This window comes from Leptodactylus fuscus, chromosome 2, assembly GCF_031893055.1.
Source record: "Leptodactylus fuscus isolate aLepFus1 chromosome 2, aLepFus1.hap2, whole genome shotgun sequence".
NCBI lineage: Eukaryota > Metazoa > Chordata > Amphibia > Anura > Leptodactylidae > Leptodactylus > Leptodactylus fuscus.
The window spans coordinates 86,657,195-86,684,668 of NC_134266.1; the positions used below are offsets into that span (position 1 = coordinate 86,657,195).

General features: G+C 41.6%; 2 protein-coding genes across 2 annotated transcripts in view; both read left to right on the plus strand.

The window, feature by feature from the left end:
* Window positions 1-27,474, plus strand: part of LOC142194808 (serine/threonine-protein kinase 38) — a 432,602-nt gene that overhangs the window by 288,137 nt on the left and 116,991 nt on the right. The gene's annotated exons all lie outside the window — the stretch shown is intronic.
* SYCP1 (synaptonemal complex protein 1) overlaps window positions 1-27,474 on the plus strand; it is a 102,836-nt gene that overhangs the window by 69,189 nt on the left and 6,173 nt on the right. Inside the window, exons 22-29 of the mRNA XM_075264160.1 lie at window positions 431-493; window positions 1,075-1,191; window positions 1,631-1,741; window positions 13,334-13,417; window positions 16,187-16,261; window positions 17,099-17,134; window positions 19,449-19,622; window positions 21,456-21,587. Coding sequence (XP_075120261.1) covers window positions 431-493; window positions 1,075-1,191; window positions 1,631-1,741; window positions 13,334-13,417; window positions 16,187-16,261; window positions 17,099-17,134; window positions 19,449-19,622; window positions 21,456-21,587 — 792 coding nt within the window. The remainder of the gene's footprint in view (window positions 1-430; window positions 494-1,074; window positions 1,192-1,630; window positions 1,742-13,333; window positions 13,418-16,186; window positions 16,262-17,098; window positions 17,135-19,448; window positions 19,623-21,455; window positions 21,588-27,474) is intronic.

Genomic DNA, 27,474 nt, shown 5'->3' on the forward strand with positions numbered 1-27,474 from the left:
TTTTTTTTAAACCGGACACAGAGTACTGCATGTCCAATTCTGTGTCCGTTCAAAAAAAACCACAAAAAACGGTTTCGCCGCGGAGAGAATAAAACGGCCGGACACCTATCAAACTCATTCAAATGAATAGGTATGAAAGAGTCCTGCAGCTTTCCGTCTCCTGCTCTGTTTTGTGCAGGAAACGGAAACCTGTATGTACGGAGACCGGGCGCAGATGTGAACGAGCCCTTAGAACTGTAGAATTGTTGCCAAGTTCATGCACCGAGTTCTGAAATCTGATAATCAACTGAAGTTGAATACTGAGTATTCAAGTGATTACTTTTGTTTTGTTATTGAAATATATATAGAAAATGCTTTAAAGACAAATATTTATTTGTAATGTGGCATAAAATAGGAAACTACAAGTACAATGCCTTTTTATTTTTTGTAGAACAAATCTTTAAAGAAAAAAATGAAACAAGGATGCAAGCAGTGTAGTGTTCTGGAAGCTAAGGTATGTTTTCCATGTGCCTCAGTAACTAAAAGGGTTTACTAGCAATACTTGCCTGTTATAAAGCTAGGTCTTCAGTATCAGATTGATGGCACCCTAGCCAATTATCTCATTTAAAGTGCCATATTGCCATAATTTTTTTTTATAAGCCAGTCTGTATCTTTAGTAGTGGCTGTGGCTAGTATTCACTTAAATGTTACTGATCTGCAGTGCCAAACACACACTAAGGGAGCCTTCAAACAGAGTTTACGCTCCGCTCATTCTGAATGTAAAACTCGTTCAGAATGAGCACGTAAAAAACAGCTCCCATTGATCTCTATGGGTGCCGGCATACGTACGGTCCCCATTGAAATCAATGGGAGGCTTTCTTCCCTATTGTTTTCAATGTGTTACGCACGTTAAATGGAAACCATTGTAGTCAATGGGATTCTGTTTTGAAGCGCTCACTCTGACACGTGTTTACGTGTCAGAATAAGCGGCACGTTACTCCGTGGGAACGGGGCCTAAGTGTAGCAACAAGAATTTTAACATTTTGACATGATTGTTTTATTATTACAATAATTCATTATAATTTTTTGTGTAAGGTAAATGAATCCTGTGATCAGATTGAAAATTTGAGAATACAACATGAAAACGATGTTAGCAGCAAACAATTGGAAATTACAGATGCAAAGACAAAAGAAGAAACTTTGCATAAAGAAGTATGTTAATATTTGTTGCAAAAATAAATAAGCTAATAAGTAACAGTGTGACAAATAACTTATGTGTAAAACTATGATAATATTTAATGACAATGTAAGGAGTTTGTCAACCTTGGGTGGGTGACTGTTGATGGCCATACACAGTTTTCTTACCCAAGATAGGTAACTGTGTTTATTTGAAGTTGTGAATGATTGAGACTGTTATCCAGATGCATTGTGTAACTGTTGATGGTGCAAAGGGGGCAGAGATCATCATGAGGAGACGACACGTTAACAGTAAAAATACTTTATTAAATCCGAAATTTGGCTGTAAAGCAACATTTAACTTGTGAAACAGATGTAACCTGCAGTGTAACATAATTGCAGTCATTTTCTTTGTTATGCCTCGTTGTCACATTTTTAGCCTATGAACGAGCTTTTAGACTACTACTATTTTTAGGTTGAAAGATTAAAGAGATCATCTGAGGAAGCATTACAGATGCAAAGAGAGACTCATATGAAATGTCAGCACAAGATTACAGAAATGATGGCATTGATGGAAAAACACAAGGTAACCTAAAAACAGTAACAGTATTAACTTGTGCTTCAGTCAAGATAATGTGTAAGCTTCATATCATATCAGCAGTATGTTGTCTCGCTCATTGGCATTCGGACTGAAGATTGATAACACTGATAAATTGTAATAAGCTTATCAGCTATGAACAGCACTAGATCAAGAATAGTTCTTAATGATTCACTGGTTTGGAAACTCTGAAATGAAACATAAAGTGTGTCAAAAAGTTTCAGAGCTTCACATTATACATTATTAAGACTTCTCTTGACTGTGTTACTTGTATACATTCTATACATTTCTCATTTTGCTTTAAAATATAAGTCTATAAGTCTAATATAACTCTATTAAAAAACGTACACAAAAAACTAGAAGATAATCCATAAAATGCATGTAAAAAGCCTGCCTAAAACTGGGGCGCAACATAGTGTAAACAGAGGTGCGGTGGAAAGTGCAAAGTGAATGGTATTTAGGCTAATCCCATCCACACATTGCAGAAAATAAACTGCAGCGGAAATGTTGCAATTCGAAAAATACTTGGGTTTATGCAAATTGCAGCATGTCAATTATACTTAAGGAAACCCTGGCAGTTTCCGTATAGGTATAATGGAAACAGAAAGTCCACAGAGTTTTCCTGACCTTCTGAGAAAATTGCTGTGGGAAAAACCACAGTGTTTTTCCTGCAGTGTTTTATTTTTTTTGCTGCAGTTCTCTAAATGGGGACTTAGCCTTAATTTGCTTTCAGATAATTAAGTTAGTGCAACACTCAGGAGGGCCAGGGCTGGTATCACGGTAATATATCAGATGTGGCCGGCTTGCAGGGAGTCCCTGGGTCCCGAATGTGCACAAAATTTCCCTTTTTGATGTCCCCGACTACCCTCCCCTGCGTGATATCTGACAATGACAACAGACAACCAGGCTTCGGGGGTAATCGTTGCTTTTCTTTTTACTAGCAGGACAAAGTAATACACATGTACATATGGAGGACTTCTTCACATACAATACAGCGATCTTTGCAGGTAGTGTCCAATTAGCGGAGGATGGGGCAGAATGCTTTGGATAGTGGTTGCTTGGCAGTTAACTTGTATATACTTGTAAAGATGGCCTGTATCCAGGGGGTTAGTCCTCAACAAACTGGGTACACGTATGTAGAAGAACAAATACAATTTTTCTTAGCAGCGGGAGATTCTCAATTTCTGCCAGACTAGCTATGGGCTTCTTTAAATATAGATTTGTCCCAAAGACTTACTTGGATAGAGATATACGTGGGGGGTCCCAGATGTATGGATAACCAGGTCCATCAACTTCAGCACTTGTAAGATTAGAGCTTCAGAGGAAAACGCTCTCTGAGAAGGGCCTTGAAGATAGGGAAGAAGACATCTCTGCTTGGTGCACCCTGATAAGTCGGAAGCCATTATCCATGCTCCATGTGCTCTGTCTCACAGCTGTGTCTACACTTGTAGCCCCACACAAAAGACATCAGCCAAAAACGTCCCCAACCCCCTCTAGAGAGGGTGGTCACTCAACTCTCCCTCCAGGCCAGTCAAGGGAGCCTCATTGGTCCTGGAGGTCAGCTAATCATAATGGACACTCCCTTTACAGTTACAACTCAAATTACAATGGCAAAGTATAGGCAGGTGCAGTTCACAAAAACATCCACAAGATGGCGCATTAATAGACCCCCTGTGTGCTGGCTCTGGAAGAATAGAAATATATAGAAGGAATGAAGGGGGAGGAAAATATTTACCTTATATGAAAATGTCCATGCTATCTCGGTCTGCATTAGAGGGAATTGGACTAGCAGTACCGGGACATTACATACACCCCCACTAAGAAAAGAGCCGTCCTCGGCGACTAACTAGCGCGGAGGAACCTAGAGAGATGGGATGCGCACAGGTAGTAGGGCTGGATACCTGAGAAACAATAAACAGAATAATGGCAAACAACAATGTGACATGACTTATGTACAAGAACGATACTCCGTGATTATATGCAAAACCAAAACATAATAAATAGTAGAAACATAATGCCAATAGGTGGGTAGAGTCTCTTTCAGCAATAGGGCATTGTCCATGGAAAGGCTCAGGGTAGGCACTATGTGGCACAAATACAGTCCTCAGTAGTCCATAGGCTGTAGAGAAATATGTAATGCAAAACAAGAACATAACAAAATGCTTGGGATTACCCAGGTATGGAGGCTTAAACGGTTGCTAACTAACTAATTAATAAGAACATAGGTATATGAAAGAGGCAAAGTATATATATATATATATGAAAGGATATGGTTGCTCAGTCTCTATAGCGAGCTGGGGGAGTTCCCTTGGTACTTCGCTCTGATCGCCTCAGCACTTGGTCTTCTACTTGCGTAGGAACACTGGAAACTGGAACTCCATCTTGTGCTGGTTCAGGAGCAGCAATTGGAGCAGCAACACTGGAGTCCGGAATTTCATCTTGTGTTGATTCAGGAGCAGCAACACTGGAGTCCGGAATTCCATCTTGTGTTGGTTCAGGAGCAGCAACACTGGAGTCCGGAATTTCATCTTGTGTTGGTTCCGGGGCAACAATTGGAACCGGAACATGAGTCGGGATAGGAACTGGAACAGGAACAAACTGGTAACAGCTGGGGATAAGAAATTGAGATCTAAAGATCGATTCATCTACAGAAGGCTGTCTTGGAGGAGTTGCCATCACAGGAACTGGTTGGTAGACAGTTGTAGCTTGTGGTGGTGCTGACATCCTCAGTGAGTCCTCTCTGGTGCACAATTTGATGCGGTTCCGATGCACTGTTTGTGGAGCCATGCCTGGTTTCTTTACTTCATAAACATCGGACTCTGGATAGGGAATGGCTGTAATGGTGTAGGGCTCCGCTTCCCAAAGAGAATCAAGTTTTCCAGTTCTGTGGTACTTCTTTAACCATACTTTGTCACCAATGTGTAAAGGTGTAGCATTAGCTCTTTGGTTGTAGTTCTCTTCTTGTCGTCTGTGAGCTTCCTTCATGCGACAGTCGACTATCTCTTGCGCTTCTTGCATTCGGCGCTGATGTTCTAGAACCCAATCAGTCTTTGGCAGAGGGTTGATCACATCTGGTATCTGAATTCCTAAAGCACGGTCTTTTGGAAGTTGACCTTGTCTTCCAAACATTAAGAAGTATGGTGAATAGCCTGTAGAACAGTGGGTAGTGTTATTGTAGATCTCCACTAATTCATCAAGTAGTTGAGGCCATTCTGCTTGTTTGGTGAAAGATGCTGTTCTCAGCATGTTGATGAAGATCTGGTTAACCTTCTCACAAAGTCCATTCCCTTGGGGATGGTAGGCAGTTGTTCTCAGCTTTTTGCATTCATGGAACTGGCATAGTTCTTGGAAAAGCTGTGACTCGAATGCAGGTCCTCTGTCAGTTAGGACTGCTTCAGGACACCCGTAGTGTCTCACATATTCACGGTAGAATGTGATGGCTGTGGTACGTGCGGTGAGGTCTTTAACTGGCACAACGACAACCCACTTGGAGTAGTGGTCCACCATGGTAAGGGCATATGAGTAGCCTGAACGAGTCGGGGCTAACTTCACATGGTCAAGAGCAACTAGTTCGTTTGGTCTCTGAGTATGGATGGGATGTAGTGGTGCTCTAGCATCCTTCTTACCAGTCTTTGTAAGGTTGCAGGCTGGACATTCACTACACCAACTCTCAATGTCAGCACGCATTCCAATCCAATAGAAGCGTTGGCGTATGGTGGCTTCAGTTTTCTGCACTCCAAAGTGTCCAGATTGATCGTGGTAGGCATCAAGAATGATCTTGGCATCCCGCCTAGGAATGAGAATTTGGTGCAACCTCTCACCGGAAACAGGATCTAAGGTGTTGCGCAGAATCAAGCCTTTCTGGATGAAAAGTCTTTTGCGCTGCCTCCATAGGCGTTTGAGCTCAGTATCCGTATACCGTCTTCTGAGTCTGACAGGTATTCTTCCAGTGATTAGGTAATCATAGATTTCACCTATGACACGAGATTCTTTCTGGAGGGTTTGCCATCTAGATAGTTCTTGAAGTGGGTCAGATTTCTCTTGAGGACCTTCTTCAGGCTGTGTAGCAGCAATGACGTTCTGCGTAGCAAACTTCTGATAGAAGGGAGGCATCTCAACATCTTCCCACATGTCTTCTTCAGGAGGTTCTTCTCCTATAGGCAAACGGGATAAAGCATCAGCGTTTACGTTGGTCTTACCACTGCGGTATTTGAGGTCGAAACAATAGTTCGCCAATCTGGAAGCCCATCTCTGTTCGAGAGCACCTAGCCGTGCTGTGTTTAGGTGAGCTAGAGGATTGTTGTCTGTGTAAACGGTAAATGGTGTAGCCGCAAGGTAGTCTTTGAATTTCTCTGTGACGGCCCACACAACACCAAGCAGCTCTAACTTGAACGAACTGTAATTGTGATCGTTCTTCTCAGCACCTCTCAAGCTTCGGCTGGCATAAGCGATGACTCTCTCTTTGTTGTCCTGGACTTGTGACAGTACAGCTCCTAGGCCTTGATAGCTGGCATCTGTATAGAGACGGAAAGGATGGCTGTAGTCAGGATAAGCCAGAATTGGAGGAGAAGTCAATAAGGCTTTCAAAGTCTGGAATGCAGTTTCTTGTCTTTCAGACCAATCAATTAGGAGTCTTCTGTTTGAGTTTTCTTTAGGACAACCACGTAGCAATTCTGTCAGTGGTTCCGCTACCTGTGCAAAGTGAGGTATAAAGCGGCGGTAGTAGCCCGCGAATCCTAGAAAACTTCTGACTTCCTTTACTGTCTTTGGAGTTTCCCAGTCTTTGACAGCAGAGATCTTGTCAGGATCAGGCTGGATACCTTCAGCACTGACTACATGACCTAAGTAATTGACCTTTGGTTTTAGCAGGTGGCATTTTGAAGGTTTTATCTTCAGGCCGTGTTCAATAAGAACCTGGAACACTTCTGCTAGGTTGTTCAGATGGTCTTCATAAGTGCGAGAATACACAACAACATCATCGAGATACAGCAAAACACTCTGGAAGTTGAGGTGGCCAAGACATCTCTCCATGAGTCGCTGGAATGTTGCTGGGGCATTGCACAACCCAAAAGGCATGCTATTAAACTCATAAAGTCCCATCGGGGTGGTAAAAGCTGTCTTTTCTCTATCCTCAGGAGCCATGGGGACCTGCCAGTAGCCACTGGTTAGGTCGAGAGTTGAGAAGTATGCAGCTGAACCAAGAGCAGTGAGGGATTCTTCAATCCGTGGAAGAGGATAGGCATCTTTATGTGTGATGTCGTTCAGTCTTCTGTAGTCAACACAGAATCTGATGTTACCATCCTTCTTTCTTACCAAAACGATAGGTGCTGCCCAAGGACTTTGACTTTCTTGGATGACTTTGGTGTCTTTCATCTCCTTTATCAGCTTCTTTACTTGCTGGTAGTTAGCAGGAGGGATTGGACGGTATCTTTCCTTGAAAGGAGGATGATCACCTGTGTTGATTTTATGCTGGATCAAAGAGGTTTTCCCAAAATCAAGTGGATGCTTGCTGAAAGCTTGGCTGTGCCGTTTCGCAACTTTGATGACACCATTGATGTGTTCCCTAGGGGTATTCGCATCCCCAATGTTGAGTTCATTCCACCAGAAGGTAGTAGGTTTGTGAGTACCTCCGGCAGGGACATGAATTGACTTTTGATAAGCAAGTGCTTCATCATCTAAGATGTCTTCTGAATTGAGCTGATACAGTTGAGCAACTGACTTAAACTTGTGCAATTCAATAGGTGCATCACTTAGGTTGACTAGCCGTACTGGTACTTTACCGTTGGAGACGGTGACGATGCTTCTGGCGGCTTTCACCAGCGGCTGTCCTTCAATCTGAATAGGATCAAGAAGAGCTTCGTAATCTTCGTTGTTAATGCCTGGACGGACTCGGCACCAGATGAGAGTCTCACTGTTAGGAGTCAGAGTGACGGGTCTGGCATCCTGGATACGGACACGACAGATTTCACCATTACGGTTAGCAAACTTCTGCTGGGCACAGAGCACTTTGATGGTACGTTGTACAGCTTGCCTGTAAGAAAGAGTAGCAGTAGGGAGAGAAGCATGCAAAGCATCTAGCAATTCAGTGAATACATGGCGCATAACATTCATGCCTAATACCACTGGTGTAGCCATTCCCTGAGACTCTGTAACAATTACACCTTGTCGTGGTAATTCACGATCACCAATACGAATGGTAGGTTCCCAGTAACCTAGTTGGGATATAGGCTGACCATTACTTGCAATCAAACGTAACTTCGCTTTGCCCACAGAATTTAGTATGTCAGAGTCCCAATATTTCTCAAAGGCTTGTTGCCCAATAGTTGTTACTTGTGACCCAGTGTCCACTAAAGCTTCTAATGGTACACCCTCAATCCAAATAGTTATGTACGGGCACTTGGAGACGAATCTGGATGTCCATGGCGATTGTCCCCCTGGGCCTTTGGATCCACCTCCCGAGGGGCGGCCCTTGGCCTCGGTGGTGTCCCGTTTAACTTAAAGCACTGGTATTTGTAATGCCCAACACGCTCACAGTAAGTACAATAAGGACGTTCACGTGGTGAAGACCGGTCAGGAGGAAGCCTATCAGGACTTGGGCGGCTAGAGTGAGGCTCTGCAGGCAATGTTCTAGATAAAGAGGGCTCACATGATGCAGACTGGCCTTTTAATTCCTTTAGGGCTTGGCAAAGAGATTCCACTACCTGAGCAAGAACATCGGTGGTAGAGGGCATAGTGGCAGGAGTAGGAGCCTGTACAGTCTGAGTGGCCTGCATGGGCACAATAGGAGGTAATGGGGATGCAGCGGAGATTCCACCAGCCAGGTCTGGGGAATATGTGGCAGAGTAATAATTAGCACAAGGTGAATCAGTTCCCACTATTCGTAGGGCCAAAGTCTTAAAATCTAGAAAAGACATGTCTGGATTTTGGGCTGATAGCATGCGGAGTTGACTCTGTATTAGTCGTGAGTCCACACCTTCTATGAACCTGTCTGTAATAATGCTTTCTGCAGCAGTAGGATCAATGTTGTCAACTTGGCGCAGAGCCCTATATGCTGACTGGAGGGCAAGTGCATAGTCTCTGAGGGTCTCACCTGGTCTCTGACGTCTGTCATAGAATTTAAGACGAACCTCAGTTGGTGATTGGACTTCGAATTCTTTTCTCAGACGCGTGAGGACCTGGTCAACGGTGGTCTTTTCTGTCGGTGGCCAGGAACGAACTTCCTCAGCAGCTGGACCTTCAAGTTGTCCTAAGAGAAGCTGTACCTGTTGCTTGGGAGAAAGTGATACAAGTTCAAGAGTACGCAATATCTTTTCCTGAAACTGAGCAAGGGTATGAGGATCCCCTCTGTAACTTGGAAGACTGGAGGGTCCTATAAAGAAAGGCAAGCCTGTCGCTATAACAGGAGTTGAAGCAGAGATGGTAGCTGTCTCCTGAGGTGCAGGAGAACTGGAGGATGAGGTTGTAGTGTTATCTGCGCCAGACAGGGCATCTCGAGGCGATGTAGACATTTTTGCAAAAATTAGGATACTGTCTCTTTAAGTAAAATAATAAGGCTTCTGTCTCTTTTATGAAATGCAAATCTCAGCAAATACAAAGTCACTTTATAAAATGCACTTATCTGTATCCCAGGAATGGCAGGTAACAGCAGACAATGGCAGTGGAGGTTCTGGCAGAAGTGATGAGCAGGAGCTGCAGGCAGGATGATCACTTTGATCCTTGAAGAGATAAGGAGTCTTTGCAAAAAGAATTGGGGGCAGGGAAGTTGGAGTCTTGTTACAGCTGGGATGGATTTGGATTCAGTGTTGGATAGAGATGGCGACACCCAGTTTTGGCACCTGGGGGAAGTTTGGTGGGGGGAGTTTACTCCTGCTGAATTGCTCAAGAAGCTAGTCAATCCAAAATGGTGGAATATGCAGTCACACAGCATGGCATACAACAACACAGTCTTTAGGCAGGCACAGAGGCAGAATGCTTTCACCCCCACTTTGTAGAGAGTATCGGTTAGTCTTGGAGCAGTAGTTCTCCAGAAGCAACATACAGTCTTTAGGCAGGCACAGAGGCACAATCCTGTTCGTGACGCCACAAAAAGGGGTTTGCAACACTCAGGAGGGCCAGGGCTGGTATCACGGTAATATATCAGATGTGGCCGGCTTGCAGGGAGTCCCTGGGTCCCGAATGTGCACAAAATTTCCCTTTTTGATGTCCCCGACTACCCTCCCCTGCGTGATATCTGACAATGACAACAGACAACCAGGCTTCGGGGGTAATCGTTGCTTTTCTTTTTACTAGCAGGACAAAGTAATACACATGTACATATGGAGGACTTCTTCACATACAATACAGCGATCTTTGCAGGTAGTGTCCAATTAGCGGAGGATGGGGCAGAATGCTTTGGATAGTGGTTGCTTGGCAGTTAACTTGTATATACTTGTAAAGATGGCCTGTATCCAGGGGGTTAGTCCTCAACAAACTGGGTACACGTATGTAGAAGAACAAATACAATTTTTCTTAGCAGCGGGAGATTCTCAATTTCTGCCAGACTAGCTATGGGCTTCTTTAAATATAGATTTGTCCCAAAGACTTACTTGGATAGAGATATACGTGGGGGGTCCCAGATGTATGGATAACCAGGTCCATCAACTTCAGCACTTGTAAGATTAGAGCTTCAGAGGAAAACGCTCTCTGAGAAGGGCCTTGAAGATAGGGAAGAAGACATCTCTGCTTGGTGCACCCTGATAAGTCGGAAGCCATTATCCATGCTCCATGTGCTCTGTCTCACAGCTGTGTCTACACTTGTAGCCCCACACAAAAGACATCAGCCAAAAACGTCCCCAACCCCCTCTAGAGAGGGTGGTCACTCAACTCTCCCTCCAGGCCAGTCAAGGGAGCCTCATTGGTCCTGGAGGTCAGCTAATCATAATGGACACTCCCTTTACAGTTACAACTCAAATTACAATGGCAAAGTATAGGCAGGTGCAGTTCACAAAAACATCCACAAGATGGCGCATTAATAGACCCCCTGTGTGCTGGCTCTGGAAGAATAGAAATATATAGAAGGAATGAAGGGGGAGGAAAATATTTACCTTATATGAAAATGTCCATGCTATCTCGGTCTGCATTAGAGGGAATTGGACTAGCAGTACCGGGACATTACATTAGGGCAATTAATAAAAAGATAAAAAGAAAAAGTTGCAGGTTCTCCACCTAAATGTATTTTTAGAGACATCTGATTAGTAATAAAATTTTCATCTTTTAACCCATTCCCACCATCCACTGTATTAGTACGGCGGATGCCGGGTGTTTAAAGATGGTGGCCACCCCTGAGTCGGACGACTGCCATAGCCACTGAGACTCTGCTGCTTTATACAGCAGAGACCTGGCACTAATGCCCGCGATCATTACCTGCACTGATCACGGGCATTAACCCCTCTGGCGTCTCGGTCAAAGCAGACCCCTAGAATACATTATAAAAGTACTGAAATACTGTGAAATACCTACACACATACACATTAGGTATCCCTGTGTCCGAAAATGCCTGCTCTACATATCTATAAAAATATTTTCCCCATACAGTAAACACTGTAGTGGGAAAAAAATTCAAAAGTGCCTCTGATGAAAATTTGACTCAAAAGTGATTAAAGCAATAGTAATTCCCCAAAATGGTAGAACTAAAAAAAATACACCTGGTCCCACAAAACAAAAACAAAAAGCCCTATAAATCCCCATTAACAGAAGTGTAAAAAAGTAACAGGTGTCAGAATATGGAGACTTTTAGAAATAAAAAATTGAATTAGATTTTTTGTTAAGGAGTTAAAATGTGAATAAAACCATATAAATTTGGTATCCTCAGAATTGTACCAAAAAATAAAATACAGGTGACACTTCATTTTGGCTGCACAGTGAACACCATAAAAATTGAGCCCGTAAGAAAGTCACACAAATGCACTTTCTCTTCAAATTCACCCCATTCTGAATTTTTTTCCAGCTTCCCAGTACATTGTACAGAATAATTAATGGTAGCATCGTGAAGAACAATTTGTCCTGCAAACATTAAGACCTCATATGGCTCTGAGAGCGGAGAAATAAAAAAAAGTTATGGCTTTTGGAAGGGGGGGGGGGGAGTCAAAAATGAAAATTGAAAAATGCCTGGTGCGAGAAGAGGTTAATAACATTTCACATTTAAAATAAAAATGAAAATTAAAGTGTTTTTATATGAAACATGTTTTTAAAGAATTTTTGGTGATTTGTGTTATATTTTAACACTAAGCCTACACTAGTATGGACATTCCTGTATCCTGGAGATGGACCATGGGCCATAAACACAATACCCTGAAGTAGATTCTGTTGAACTCTATTTGATAGTTTTCAAGGCATGCTCTGTGACCTCTGCAGAGGTCATTGCTAAGAGCAGAGAGTAGGACAACGACCAGCTTAAATCGTTTGCTGTTAACCATTTTAATAAATCTGCCCCTATGTCTTATTTACATATACTTGATAGCAGTTATCATCAGTATGCTAAATGAAGTGGCTACCTCAAAGAATTCTCCTACAGAAAACACAGGAAGTCTCAGCATGTTATTTGGCTTAGTAGCCAGATCCATACTGCAGGATTTTTTTTTTTTAACATACATAATAACATGTACAATTTTTGAAAACCTCATCAAAAATTCTTTAAAGGTATGACTAACCTAAAACTTGATATAAAAAAAATGAAAATTTTCTTGTTGACACATTCCCTTTAGTGAGTAAGTAAATAATATTTGCCCATCTGTTTCTGTATCAATATTGGGTTGCTCCATGACATGATCTTTGCAGGTTTCTGTAAACTGAGCAGAAGCATAACTTGGTGGTTACCCCCATATGCACTAAGCTCCCACAATGATTGGGTAGCGTGCTCATGATGTGTTCTGCCTCATTACAGATAAAACCATGTGGCTATTCAGTAACAGTTCTACAGTCCTCTCTGTCACCACTTCCATGCACTTGGATTTCTATTTGATGCTTTTTCTCCCTGCAATAGTTAGGATAACACTGGAGCCTGGTAGGATAGGTGGGCTACCTGCTCCCTTTACTGCCCTAGACCTTCCCTTCAGTGACCTAAACTACCAAATATTATATGTTCATACTAAATGGCAACATGGAGCACTATATGACAGTTTATGAAGCAACAGGGAATGTATCTGCCTCTGTACTGACTCTGTGCTCATATTTCCAATGCATGCAGAAGGCTTAACATAGAAACAACAAGTTTAGGTGATGAGGAAAATGGTGAAGAGGGTGGAGTTTGTATTAAAAGCTTCATACACTTCTGGTCACTAATTTGATTTATAATTTAATTACCAAATTAGGAATGTCTTACACATATTCCATTAGAATTGTAACCACATCACAGCTGTAGAGCACTGGGTATCCTGCTGTCTGGTTAACTATTTGGGTACAGTACTTAAATATATAGTTTATGCTATAGTTTGTTTACTTCCACCTTTGTTTTAAATCATGATGAGCTTTTTGTCTGGTTGAAGTACAATCAACAGATTTTATGTTACGAATTTAGTTTTTTTTCTGTGTTTTGTTTGCTAGCACCAGTATGATAAGCTGCTTGAAGAAAAAGACGTAGAATTAGGTGGACTCAGAGCAAAAGAACAAGAAATGCTTGCTATCAGAGTTTCAATGGTGAGAAAAAAAAACTTCAAATACATTTACACTTTAATCAGTACAATTAACCGGTTAAGGACCGGGCCCAAAAGTATTTTAAAGACCAGGCCTTAATTTTCAAAACTGACATGTGACTCTTTAAATGGTAATAACTTTGAGACGCTTTAGCTTACACAAGTGATTTTGAGATTGTTTTTTTCATAAAACATTATACTTCATGTTAGTGGTAAACACTAATCAATATTTTTGTATTCATTTATTAAAAAAACTAGGAAATTTGATGGAAATTTGGAAAAAAATGCAATTTTCAAAATGTGAAATTCTCTGCTTTTCAGACAGTCATATTACCCAAATACATTAATAAATATTATCTACCATATCTCTGCTTTATATCGGCATCATCTTTTTATTGTCTTTTAATTTATTTTGGATGTTACAAGGCTTACAAGTGTAACAGCGATTTTTCCAGATTTACAAGAAAATTCCCCAAACCAATTTTTTAGAGATCGCTTTAGTTCTGTAAGGAATTATAAAAGGCCTATATAATAGAAACTCCCATAATCACCCCATTTTCAAAACTACACCCCTCAAATTATTCAAAACAGCATTTGGGATGTTTGTTAACCCTTTAAGCATTTCATAAGAATAAAAATAATATGGAGGTGAAATTTAGACATTTCATTTTTTTTTCACTAATACATTCATTTAGACCTAAAATCAACACATTCACAAAGGGTTAAAGGAGAAAATACATCTCACATTTTGTTATGCAATTTCTCCCGTGCACAGAAATACCCCACATTTGGGTGTAAACTGATTTTTGGGCACACGGCAGTGCATGGAAGGGAAGGAGCGACACTGGGTGTTTGAACTGCAGATTTTGCTGGAATAATTTTCAGGCACCATGTCTCATTTGCAGTGCCCTTAGAGTACCAAAACAATGGAAACCACCCAAAAGTGACCCCATTTTAGAATCCACACCCCTCACAGAATTCATCAAGGGGGATAGTGAGCATTTTGACCCTATAGCTGTTTCACAGATTTTACTAACATTGGAATGTGTAAATGAAAAATTACTAAAATTTCACTTTATCATCAAAGTTTTCATTTTCACAAGGGGTTAAAGGAGTAAAAGCCCCCCACAGTTTGTTAAAGAATTTCTCCTGAACACGGCAATACCCCATATGTGGCCATAATCTGCTGTATGGGAACATGGCGGGGCTTGGAAATGGAAAGAGCGCTATTTGGCTTTTGGAAGGCAGATTTTGCTGGAATAATTTATAGCTGCCATGTCTCATTTGCAGAGCCCCTAGAGTACCAATACAGTGGAAACCTCCTAAAAGTGACCACATTTTGGAAACTACACCCCCCACAGAACATATCAAAGGGTCTAGTGAGTGTTTTGACCCTACAGCTGTTTCACAGATTTTATTAACATTGGGGCATGAAAATGAAAAATTACTTTTTTTCCAATAAACTGTCAATTTAGACCCAAATTTTTCATTTTCACAAGAGGATAAAGGAGAAAAAGCTCCCTAAAGTACGTTAAACAGTTAAACAATTTCTCCTGAACATGACAATACCCCATATGGGGTCATAATCTGCTGTATGGGTACATGGTGAGGCTCAGAATGGAAAGAGCGCTATTTGGCTTTTGAAAGGCAGAATTTGCTGGAATATTTTTCAGGTGCCATGTCGCATTTGCAGAGCCCCTAAAGTATCAATACAATGGAAACCCCTCAAAAGTGACCCCATTTTAGAAACTACACCTGTCAAGGAATGAATCAAGGGGTATTATCATTTTGAGCCTAAAATGTATTCCCAAAAATTAATGTACAAAATGAAAATGTCTATACCACAAACTAATAGACAAAACAAAGAAATAGGTATACAGACACTCAAAATAGTGAGGTCAAAAATAGACCAAAACTCATAATAAGAATATACAAACTTTAATAGTATCACATTAAAAAGTTATACAAAATAGATTATGCGAGTAACACACAGATAAATGTACAGAAAAAGAGCACAGCAAAGAGTCGAATACTGCCCAGGATAGTTATTAAATGTAGTTAAACGTGAGTGGTAAACAGAATATATATCTATACCACATGGACCAGCAAGGTAAGCTAAAGCATAAGGCCAGATTATACAAATGCTACCAAAAGGAGGCCAAATGTATCCTAAAGTATATATAGTGCAAAGTGCAATAAGGCAAACACACAATTAAGCTAAAAGTATGTAAGCATTGAGTACTTATAGACAAGAAAAAATGGCCACAAAGTAGATTGTAAAAGACTTAATAAACGGCAGCAGAGGTTACACAGCAGGTCTATCATATTAATGAATGGAAGTACAGCTTACCCATGATATAAACCACATAAGTAGAAGTAGAGGGGCAATAGAAGAAACCGCCGACTCGCACCCGACGCGCACGTTTCGGCACGCCTGCCTTCGTCCAGATTTTCAAGAAGTGGTCATGGGATCTTTTGGTCCAGCTGAGGAGCTCCTCGAATCTGGCAATTTGGTTTATTTTTTCCTTCCAACGTTGAATTGGAGGAGCTTCCTTTTGCAACCAATAGAGTGGAACAAGCACCTTTGCGGCCCCCAGAATTTGGGAGACAAGAGTGTGCTTCCAAGATGTGATTCAGTCATAAGATTTGTACTACAAAAATGTATGTTCAGCATGCTACTGACATCTCCTACAACAGCATATAAATGGTTTAGAAGTGATTATGGTGGATAAGCATAAAATAACTAGTTTTTGTCTGTATTAAGGAAACAGAGCTGTCCAACAAAAATAATGAAATAGCTACACTTAAGAAGCATCTTCAGCAAGAAAAAGACCAAAAGGTATAATAATTTGAATTGTTATTTTAATGCTTTAAAAATGTATATTTACTATACTAATAAGTGCACATATTGTACCTTTTTTTTTACACTGATAAGAGAATATGTCTTAATCATAACAGTATTTCTGCCATACACTACATTAAAGGGGTGTAATGGAAGTGCTAGAGGAGCAATTCCCCAGTAGCTGCTGGAAAACCCTAGAGGAGGGGCACAACAAGACAGTGATCCCTAAGCTGAACCAACTGCTGCCCCTACCTGCTATCCTCACTGCCCTAGGCAGAAGAGGACAACTGGTTGACAAAGCCCTTCCTGTATAGGTGACAACACAGAACGAAAAGAAAAGACAAACAACAACAAATTGTTCAGATCAGCTAGCCAAGGGTCCAGTAACAGTCGAGCAACGCAGTACAGAATCAAAATTCAAGAGAGTAGTCAAAAGGGAAGCCCGAGGTCAGTAATATAATAGTATCAGAAAGAGGAGCTTAGCAGAGAGAAATTTTAAGGACAGAGTCTCAATAGCCAGCATGGCTGTGTGGGCTAATGGATTGTATATAGGTAGCCAAAGACCTGCCCTAGGCTTGATTGATAGACAGGCTATCAATAACACAGATGATGAGAAGGTAAAATTCCAGCAATCCACTTCTTCTATTAAAACTTAACATTTAATAAACATAGACATAAAACCAAGGTAAGCTTGACACCAAGCCTCACATTATGCAAGCAACATTCAGGTCAGAAGCTGACGCGTTTCAAACATCCAACTGTTCTGTTTCGTGTGTAAATGTATAATTTATTTGATTTCTTTTAATCCCTTCAAATATATTTTTATTCTTGAAGGAGAAAATGAGCTTTAAATCAAGCACGGAGCACAAGGTAAGCTATTTGTTATGAAATCTTAATTTGGGGAACAGCAATTTCGTTGTCTTAAATCTGTGACTTATTTTCAACTTTTGGCCTCTGGATCCAAAGATAACTGCAGTTTTTGTCTATCCCATCAACTTTTTAAGCTACAGGATACCCTCAAAAGTCATACAAATTGTGCATATAAAGAAAACTAAAGTAAAAACTTACTGTCAGGATACGGAGTCGCCGCGGTCTCTCCTCCCCGGGAGATGTGTTAAAAGTTCTATTGGTTGTGCTTAGGTGATTAAGGGTTAAATCTTTTCCTTGCTCTCAGTACTCCATGCCATTAGCCATCATAGGTGTTGTGGGTGTGTTTTCTCTGCTGCTATTTAAACCCCACCCAGGCATGGATCCTTGCCAGCCATTCACTTAGTGTTTCCTGGTCTCCTGCTCTGTCAGATATCCTGTCTGTGTGTCCTTTAGTCTTTATATTGGTTATTGTATACCCGACTTGTATTTGACTATTCCTTGTCTTCTGATTTGGTACTTTATTCTTATCTCCTGGCTTGATCTCTTGCTCGTCCGACCTCGCCTTCTCTACTGTGTTTTTGCTGGGATTTGTTGTCCTCCCTTTTTCCATGCTATTTTGTTTTTGGTTTTGCATTGCATTTTACACTGTGCTTTCTGCTTAGGTGTGACCCTCGTTACTCCAGCCCCTAGCACTTTCAGGGCCTCCTCTTCCCTGACCTTAGCTGCCTGGACAGTAGCGTAGGAGTCGTGGCAGGCGCACTTCAATTAGGAAGTGCATTGGTCTGCCTCATCTCAGATCTACAGCATAGTTCTAGTCTCAGGGCCTACAACCCCTTTTGTCATTAGTTGCACAGTGTTGCTTTCCCAGCTGTGTCACTTTGCACTGCCTGACCCTGACTCCAATCCTTACACTTACCAAATATACTGTTTGCAAAGAATAATTTTATTCATAAAAAGGCTATAATAGATACTGCAAGTTAAATTGTGTTTTGTTTTGTTTTATTGAATGGCAATTACTAGAGATGAGCGAGTAGTATTCGATCAAGTAGGTATTCGATTGAATATTACAGTGTTCGAAATACTCGTACTCAGTCGAATACCACGCGGTAAACAGTAAAAATTTGATTCCCCTCCCACCTTCCCTGGCACTTTTTTTTACACCAATAACTATGCAGGGGAGGTGGGATAGAAACTAGGACAACGTAGGTATTAAAAAAAAACGTATACAGTAGAGATGAGCGTGTAGTGAAATATTCGAACATTTGAAATTCGATTAGAGTAGACCTCAATATTCGACTATTCGATCGAATACCTACTCGATTGAATACTACTCTCTCTTCTCTAGTAATTACATATTAAGGTACAAATTTTTGGTTATAGCTTTTTCTTTAGTGTTTAATCTGTGGACATTCTCGCCTGATGCTCCAACAATAGTCAGCCATCATATATACATCCCACCTACCTTGATACTGTGCCACCATGACCTTCAAATCTTGGTGGAATCGCTCACCCTGCTCATCACTGACTACACCTGAATGATTTCTGGGCTCTCACCAAATCATAAGTATACCTAATGGAAGTTTATCAGGTGTTCCTTTGGTCCACATCCATAAAATCTCAACACACTGCTTACACATTTTGTGAGGGGCACATGATTTATCTTGATCACCAATTTTCATTTTAAAATAGGCAAAATAGGCTTGCCTGACGAATGTACTGATGTTTGTCCTTCAATTGCAAATGGTAAAACTGCCACATATATAACAAAATGAATTGGGGCTGTTTAAGCATTTACAACGTGAACTAGCAGAGGTAGAAACCCAGAGCCTATCGGAGAAGGTTTGTGTCAGCTAATAGGAGAACAATAGTGCTTCCTATGATCCATGCTCGATTCTACAGAGTGGTCCCATTCTCACAAGGTGAAGAGAATAAACTTGACGTGTAAGGGTGCATTCACACTATGCATTTTGGCTTGTAATCTGGCACGTCTATGCCGCGGGAGCTTTTGCGGGCCGTATACGCTCCCATTGATTTCAATGGGAGCTGTGATCGTATATGCGGCGCTATTTTGCGGCCGCAAAATCACGGCCGCAAAAGACGTGCCAGATTACGAGACAAAATACATTGTGTGAATGCACCCTTAGAAGAAAACTAACTACAGTTTTGAAACTCTCATGCCTAATTAACTATAAAACCGCTCAAAAATCAAACTCAACAGAAATTGTGTTACAAATTGTTCTCCAGTGATCTGTATCCTTTAGCACATATTGTAGACTCTAAGTACATGCAGTGTATTTGTTTATTTCTCTGCTAGGAAGTTCAGACTGCTTTAATGGACAATCTGAAGCAACCTACAAAAATTGGAAACGTACAGAATATATCATCTTTCTCAGTGAAAACACCACAGATGAGTAAAGGAAGAAAGTTGGATAATGAGAATGCATTTCCATGGATGTCATCTAAAAGCAGCAAGAGTGTTGTTCCAAAGGTATAAATGTATTGTTGCTGTATTATTGTAGTTTGTTGTTTTCTCCTTAGGCTTCGTTCACATATGGTTTGTTTTTTCCTATCTTATGTTCCATCATAAAACAGTGAAAATGGATGCATCCAATAACAGACACCAACAGAGTCAGACATATCCCTTTAACTATAATGGGGTCCATTGGATATCAGTCAGTGCCTGTTATTATGCCAGGTGAAAATGCCTTGCATCCAGGACTTTTTCACCTAGAAATTTAGAAACAGATGTCAATGTAGCTTTATATAGTGTCAGCATATTTTGCAGTACTGTATAGAAATTGTCACTGCATCATATCTCACCCACACAGGGTATTATAGATGTTGTGCAGGATTGGGAGCAACCGATGGAGTTGCTAGTGCGGATGTAAAAGACAAAAGAAAGCTTACATACCTATCTCTGGCGCTACTAGTCCCCTTTCTGTCGCATGCCTGGGCCACATTGCCGAAAAGGCCTGAGCTTCACATGACTGCTGACACCAGTCAGTGGCACATCACTGGGTAGTAAACTGGTGATATATGTGATGTCAACCATTCTGCTCTAGCAATCGCTGAGGCTACTGATTGGTTTCAGTTGTCGCATGAAGCTCAGAACTTCCAGCCCCTGGATGTGACAGAAGTTGCAATAGCGGCTAGCTAGTTATTGCATTCGGTAGCTGAAAGCATCATACACTGATGCTGCCTCCTCTTGCTATCAAACTACAGACTACTAGAGGGTGAACTGAGAAAGGACAAGTGAGGTCAGCATATATACAAACCTATCTAGGAACCATACAACCAGAAGAAGTGGCTGAGGGATTCCTCTGTAGTCCAGGAAAGTATGCGACCATTCTCTGCATTTATTGATTGACAGAGGGACATCACGATCCACTCCCAATCCACATACTGCCTCCCCTTGTACACCCCTCCAGAAACTGTGGAAGCCACTTTTTGCCCTATCCAGCCAGAAAGAGATCTGACCTTGTTCCCCCCCACCTAGATCACAGATCACTGCAACTTCATGTTTTCCCCCACCAAGTGATATTACTGCCCTGTAATGCTAATTAGAGATGAGCGAGTACTGTTCGGATCAGCCGATCCGAACAGCACGCTCCATAGAAAAGAATGGATGCACCTGGTACTTCCGCTTTGACGTCGGCCAGCCGCTTAACCCCCCGCGTGCCGGCTACGTCCATTCATTTCTATGCGCACGTGCTGTTCGGATCGGCTGATCCGAACAGTATTCGCTCATCTCTAATGCTAATCATATCACTAACTTTTCATTGAACTCCTCCCCCCCACTGCCCTCCCAGTTTGTGTCCCTCTTTGGGCTAGTTCACACGTTGGGGGCCCGCGCAGGTTTTGACACAGAGAGAGACGCGGCTCACCACGTCTCTCTCTGGTCAAAACCTGCCTGCCACGACCATCACGGTCGCGGCTTTCCCCTCCGTAGCCGGCTCAAATGAATGAGCCGACATAGGAGGGTGCTGCCGCTAGGCGGAAGCCGCGGTCCAGCGCGCCGCGGCTTCCGCCCGAAGAAAGGACTTGTCGCTTCTTTTCTCCACTAGCGAGAAAAAAGAAGTCGGGCGGTCTGCATAGACCACCATTGTAAAGGGGCGGATTTTGAAGCGAAATCCACTTTCAAAATCTGCCCCTTTGTTCACGTGTGAACGAGCCCTTAAGTGAACCAATTTTTGCTTGTTTACAATTGTCGCTCTTTTTTAATTTTGACAATTTTTATTTAATTTTATATTGTTGATCAAACATTTTTAATTTCTTGCTCTCTTAAAGAGTTAAACAAATCTTAAAATGTGTTTACTTTTAGAAATTTTCTGTGAAGACTCCACTAAAGAATGAAAATGTTATTATACAGCCACAAGGTTCTGCAAAGAAAAAAAGAAAAGTTGCCTTAGAATTTGATTTCCACTCTGATAGCTCAGATCCAACAGACATTTTGGTAAATGTTATTGTAATTAAAATTCAATTAAATGAACAACGAAGGCAATATGGGCAGTACCTGATAAAATGGTTGATTGTTTATCTATCATTGTTTATCTACCACTATTTGAATAGTGTTATCAAATATGCCATAAAAAATGGCCTTAAAGGGAATTTACATGTTATTTTTTGTATAATGAACAGCGCCGCACCTCCCATGAGGCGACCTGAAGCGAGCGCTTCAGGCGGCGCTATGTCAGGACCCCAGGGAGGGCGGCATTTTTGATTACCTAAGCCAGTCCAGGACAAGCTCCGAACGGTGGTTTGGGGAGGCCACTGGAGCAGCGCTGCTCCAGCAGCCTCCCCTCACGCTCAGGCAGAGAGCAAGTCCTCTCCGTGCCTGCTCTCTGCCTGTGAACGGCGCTAAGCCCCGCCCCCTTCGCTTCGCCACACCTCCTTTGCTCCGCCCCCTCCTGGGGGGGGGGGGTTCTGTAGTTCGCCTCGGGCGGCGAAAGGGGTAGGTTCACCCCTGATAATGAAAAGGGGTTTTTTCACGATTTTCCAATATATATCTTTCAGTATCAATTCCTCATGGTTTTCTAGAGAGAGTAAGCTACCAGACAAATGGCAGAATGAAGGAGAAGAAAGAATCAGGCATAAGAAAATTCTAGTTTAGGTTTTGCACTGTCAATCAGGAGCAGGCAAGGGGTATGACATGGGTCCTCCTTCGGAGGTCTGATTAGCTGCTTTATGATATTGCCCATCTGACAGTACAGAGCCTAAGCAGCATATCAGACACCAAATCTAACAGCAGGGTGAAGTTAAAGGGGTATTCCCATCTACATAATTATTTTTTAATTTGTAGATGATTAAAAGTTAAACATTTTTGCAAATGTAAGTAATTAAAAATTCGGCAGAGTTTTAAAGATTTTCTCTAACTATCTTAGTGGTGACAGTCTGTTATCTTGATCGATTGTCATGGATACAACCACTAATGCAGAAACTTTCTAAGGTCAGAAAATCAGCCATGATTTCCTTATTGTGGCCGGAATATCTTCTGATACATGTAGTGTCCCTGCCTGATAACCCAGGTACAATAAGAAAGTCATAGCTGGGTTCCTGACAAGTCCCAGACCATAGAAAGTTTCTGCATTAGTGGTCGTATCCATGGCAACCGATCAAGATTAAAGACTGTCACCACTAAGAAAGTTAGAGAAAATCTTTAAAACTGCAGAATTTTTAATTACTTATATTTGCAAAAATATTTAACTTTTAATTATCTACAAATATAGATATGATTATGTACTTGGGAATACCCCTTTAAGTAGGATTCCCCTGCAATATTGGGCACTGAAATGGTTTATTACTTTAAAAAAATAATAATTTCACTTTGAACATTAATATTTGGGAAGCATTCTTGGGCTCATAATACGCACCCCCTGGTCCCATGTGTTTGATGTAACATCTCTGCCTGTTCGGGTCACTGCACCACCCTCTGCTCGCATGCTGGTGCAGTTTGGTTCTGAGATTAAAGTTTTTGGTCACACTGTGTGAACTCGGCTCTAGTTCTGTGATTGCATTTGCACCACACCCGTCTTCTGCCTATGTTGCCTCTGTCCATTAAGTGGTTAATCTGGCCTTGCCATGTGATTGACAGCTGCCTTTCTGTGAACTCCATGGGCGGGTTCTTCCTCCCTATTTAGCCTTGGTTCCCATTCACACCAGTGCTTGTTATTGCCGTGCGCATACCTGCTCTTACTGTCCCTTTGACCTTTGGCTCTCCTCATTGACTATTCTCTTGACTCCGATTTGGCACTGCATCGCTCTCCTGTTACCGAACCCTGGCTACCTGACCTCCCTTTGTTGTTGTTTGTCTTGTCTGCGTTTTGTGTTTCACGTATTCAGGGAGGGACTGTCCTCGTGGTTGTCGCCTATTACCTAGGATAGGGTCTGGCAATAGGAAGGGAAAGCGGGGGGCTTCAGCTTAGGGCTCACTGTCTCTTGTGCCCCTCCCAGGGTTTAACAGTTCTGGGAATTGCTGTCTTAGCAGTTCCCTTACATTTGAACAGTGATGTAAAATTTGCCTTTAACCTCTTTTCTTTTTTGATTCCCTGCCTACCAAACCCCATAACTCCATTTTTTTTCCGCTCACAGAGCCACATTAGGGCCTTTGCGGGACAAATTGTATTTCATAATGGTACCATTTATTATTCTGTACAATGTACTGGGAGACTGGAAAAAAATTCAGAATTTGGAATTGGAGAAAAAGTGCATCTGTGCAACCTTCTTACAGGCTTCGTTTTTACAGCGTTCACTCTGCGAGCCAAAATGACATGTCACCTGTATTCTATGCTTCGGTACAATTCCAGTGAAACCAAATTTATGTAATTTAATTTACATTTTAACCCCTTAACAAACATCTAAAACTTTAATAAAAAATTTTTGCAAAGTCGACATATTCTGCCATAGCTTCCTTATATTTCTGTGTATGGGTGTCTTTTTTGCAGGACCAGGTGTACTTTTTATCTATACTATTTAGGAGAATGTCTATTGCTTTGATCACTTTATATTAAAATTTTTATCAGAGGGAAAACAAAGTGTAAAAACTGGTGTTCGGGACTTTTGATTTTTTTTTCCTGCTACAGCGTTCACCATATGAGAAAAATAGTTTTATAGATTTGTAGACTGGCCAATATCAGACATAGAGATACCCATTGTGTATGCGTTTCACAGTATTTAAGTATTTTTATATGTGTTCTAAGGAAAGAAGGGTGATTTGAATTTTTATATACAAAATGTAAGGGGGTGGTCTTTTTTGTGACCTTTGTTATCCCTTGTTTTGTCTGTTATTCTGAAAAATTCGATAAAAATTAATGAAAGGATTCAGCGCTGAAAAAAAGTGTTTCACATTTAACTTCGACGGGTTCCTTTTTCTGCAGAAAAAGGAACCCATTGAAATCAACAGGAGGCTTTTTTTTTTTCAGCGCTGAACTTGAAAGTCCAGATAGTAGCTGTAACTTCTTATTTTGATCACCCAATACCTTCTACGCAGCTACATAGAGACATTTGATCTATCGAACACAGAGCCTAATGTCCCCTGAGTTGAAAATCTCGTGTGCTGACAACCTACAAATAACAAATCTATCTTTGAGACTTTTGTCAGCACATGAAACCATAATTTTGTCCAAAGGGCTCTAGTTCAGCCTTCCATGAATTTGAGTGAGTGAAGGATACAGAATAGGAATAGAAGGCACCCAGGAGGCTTGGCAGGTCTAGCCAATCAGGGTGCGCAACATCACAACCAACATCATCAGTGGTGTGTGTCTACTGCTTTATAGTCCTCCGCCTAGCCGCAAAGCCTCAGTGACTATAGGAGATCCAGGGACCCTGGTTGGCAAATACAGATTAGTGAAACCTAGTGACAGGAGCAGAGTGGTTTTTAGGCAGAAACAGCAATATTTGTAACAGTTTTGTCCAGTTTCACATTTGAGACTAAGTTATCTGAAAGGTTAATGAACTTTCAAGGAGTTACCAAGTAAAAGTTTTTGACTAAGCTTTTGGTAAGGTCATTGAAATTTTCATGATGGTGAACTCAAGAAATTCTCCATTTTACAGCAGGAATTTGGGGCAGAAACACTTTTTGGTTAATAGTCAATTACTAATTGGTCAGCACTAATAACAGAAAATTGATGTTTAACCCCTTAGCGACCTTTGACGTACTATTACGTCATGGACGCGAGGTACTTCGCACACCATGAAGTAATAGTACGTCATAGTGATTCCGCCCGCTCACTAGCTGAGCGGGCGGAATCGGAACTGGGTGATAGCTGTTACTGACAGCTATCACCCTTTTCCATAACCTCCGGTCGGTACTTTTACCGATCGGAGGTTTTAACCCTTTGATTGCGATGGTCAAACATGACCACCGCAGACAAAGGGTGCTGCGATCTCCCCGCGGCGAGATCGGGGGGTGCCGGTATCTTTAATATGTAGTCTGGGGTCTGGTTAGTGACCCCAGACAGCCCTGAGCCCTCACTTACCTGGTGATGCTCCCGGCGTCTTCTGGAAGTGAGTCTGTGCCGTCCGCACAGCTCACTTCCTGTTTCTAGAGTGAGACACGTGCGGGCTGTCACTGCAGCCTGTGTCTCAGTCTATAGTAGAGGATCAGTGATGCAATCATCACTGATCCATGTGTCCCATAGGGACACAAGAACAAGTAAAAAAAAAAGTGTAAAAAAAAAAATAAAGTATTTGAAAACAATTAATAAAGTTATAAAGTTCCAAAAATCCCTTTTTTCTATAAAAAATGAATTATGTAAAAAATAACACAAAAAATTAATAAAAACAATACATATTTTGTATTGTCGCGTCCGTAACAACCTGTACAACAAAACTGAAACAATATTTAATGTACACAGTGAACGGCGGGAAAAAATAACGGAAAAAACCCGCCGGAAGTAGTGATTTTTCGCCATCTCACCTTACAAAATGTGCTATAAAAAGTGATCAAAAAGTCATATGCACCCCAAAATAGTACCAATAAAATGCACAGGTTGTCCCGCAAAAAATAAGCCCTCAACCAACACTGTCAAGCGAAAAATAAAAATGTTACGCCTCTCAGAAGATGGCGATGCAAAAATCACTGATTTATGTCCCCAAATGTGTTTTTGTTCTGCAGACTTAGTATCGCATAAAAAAATAACATAAATGAGGTATCTCCGTAACCGTACCGACCTGCAGAATAAAGGTCACATGTTACTTATACTGTACGCTGCATGGCGAAAAATGTAAAAGGTAAAACTCAATACCAGAATTGATTTTTTCTCTTTTAAATCCAGCAAAAAAAGAGTTAATAAAATGTAATCAGTAAGTTGTAGGCACCCCAAGATGGTGTCATTACAAAATACATCGCATCCCGCAAACAACAAGCCCTTATATGGCCACGTCAGCAGAAAAATAAAGAAAATATAGCCTCTACCAATGTGAAGACAAAATCACGCAAAATCGCCAAATTATTAGAACACAACTGGCTGCGGCAGGAGGGGAATATATAAGCTGTGCGAGCGAATATCAGGGGACACCCCATATTTACAGCTTATGAGGGAAAATATACCAGAAGTGACCCCCAAAGTGACCCCAGTGTGACTCCCCCAATCATAGGAGCTACTGAGGGTACAGTAGGGAATTTAGTGTCTGCAATGTCCTCCGCACCGCTTATACATTCCCTCTTCGCCATCCGCTGTGCAGTCACGTCCGGGATATTAATACTCACTACACCCCCTGATAAATTCTTTTAGGGGTGCAGTTTTCAAACTGCGCTCACTCCTTTGGGGAATCCACTTTTCTGGTACCTTACAGGCTCTACAAACATGACATGGCGTCTAGATACCAAACATCAGAATCTGTGCTCCAAAAGCCGCATCGCGCTCCTTCCCTTCTGCCCCCTGCTGTGTGCCCAAACTGCAGTTTATGCCACATGTATGACACATGTATGACACTGGTGTAACCGGGGTAATGTCATATGTGAGTATAAACTGATATTAGGGCACATATATGACACTGTACCCTGGATAACGTACGTAATGTCATATGTGGGTATAAACTGATATTAGGGCCCAGCCGGACACAGAAGGGAAGAAGATTATTTGGTTTTTGGAGCACAGACTTAGACGGTTTGGTTTTTGGATGCCATGGCACTTTTGCAGAGACTCTAAAATTTCCCCTACAAAATGGGGTCACTTCTTGGGGAATTCCAGTTTACTGGCACCTCCAGGGCTCTGCAAAAACAACATGGCACCCAGAAAGTCCCTCTAAATCTGTACCCCAAAAGCTAAAAAGCGCAGTGCTCCTTCCCTTCTGAGCCCTGCTGTGTGCCCAAGCAGCAGTTTATACCCACATATATAATT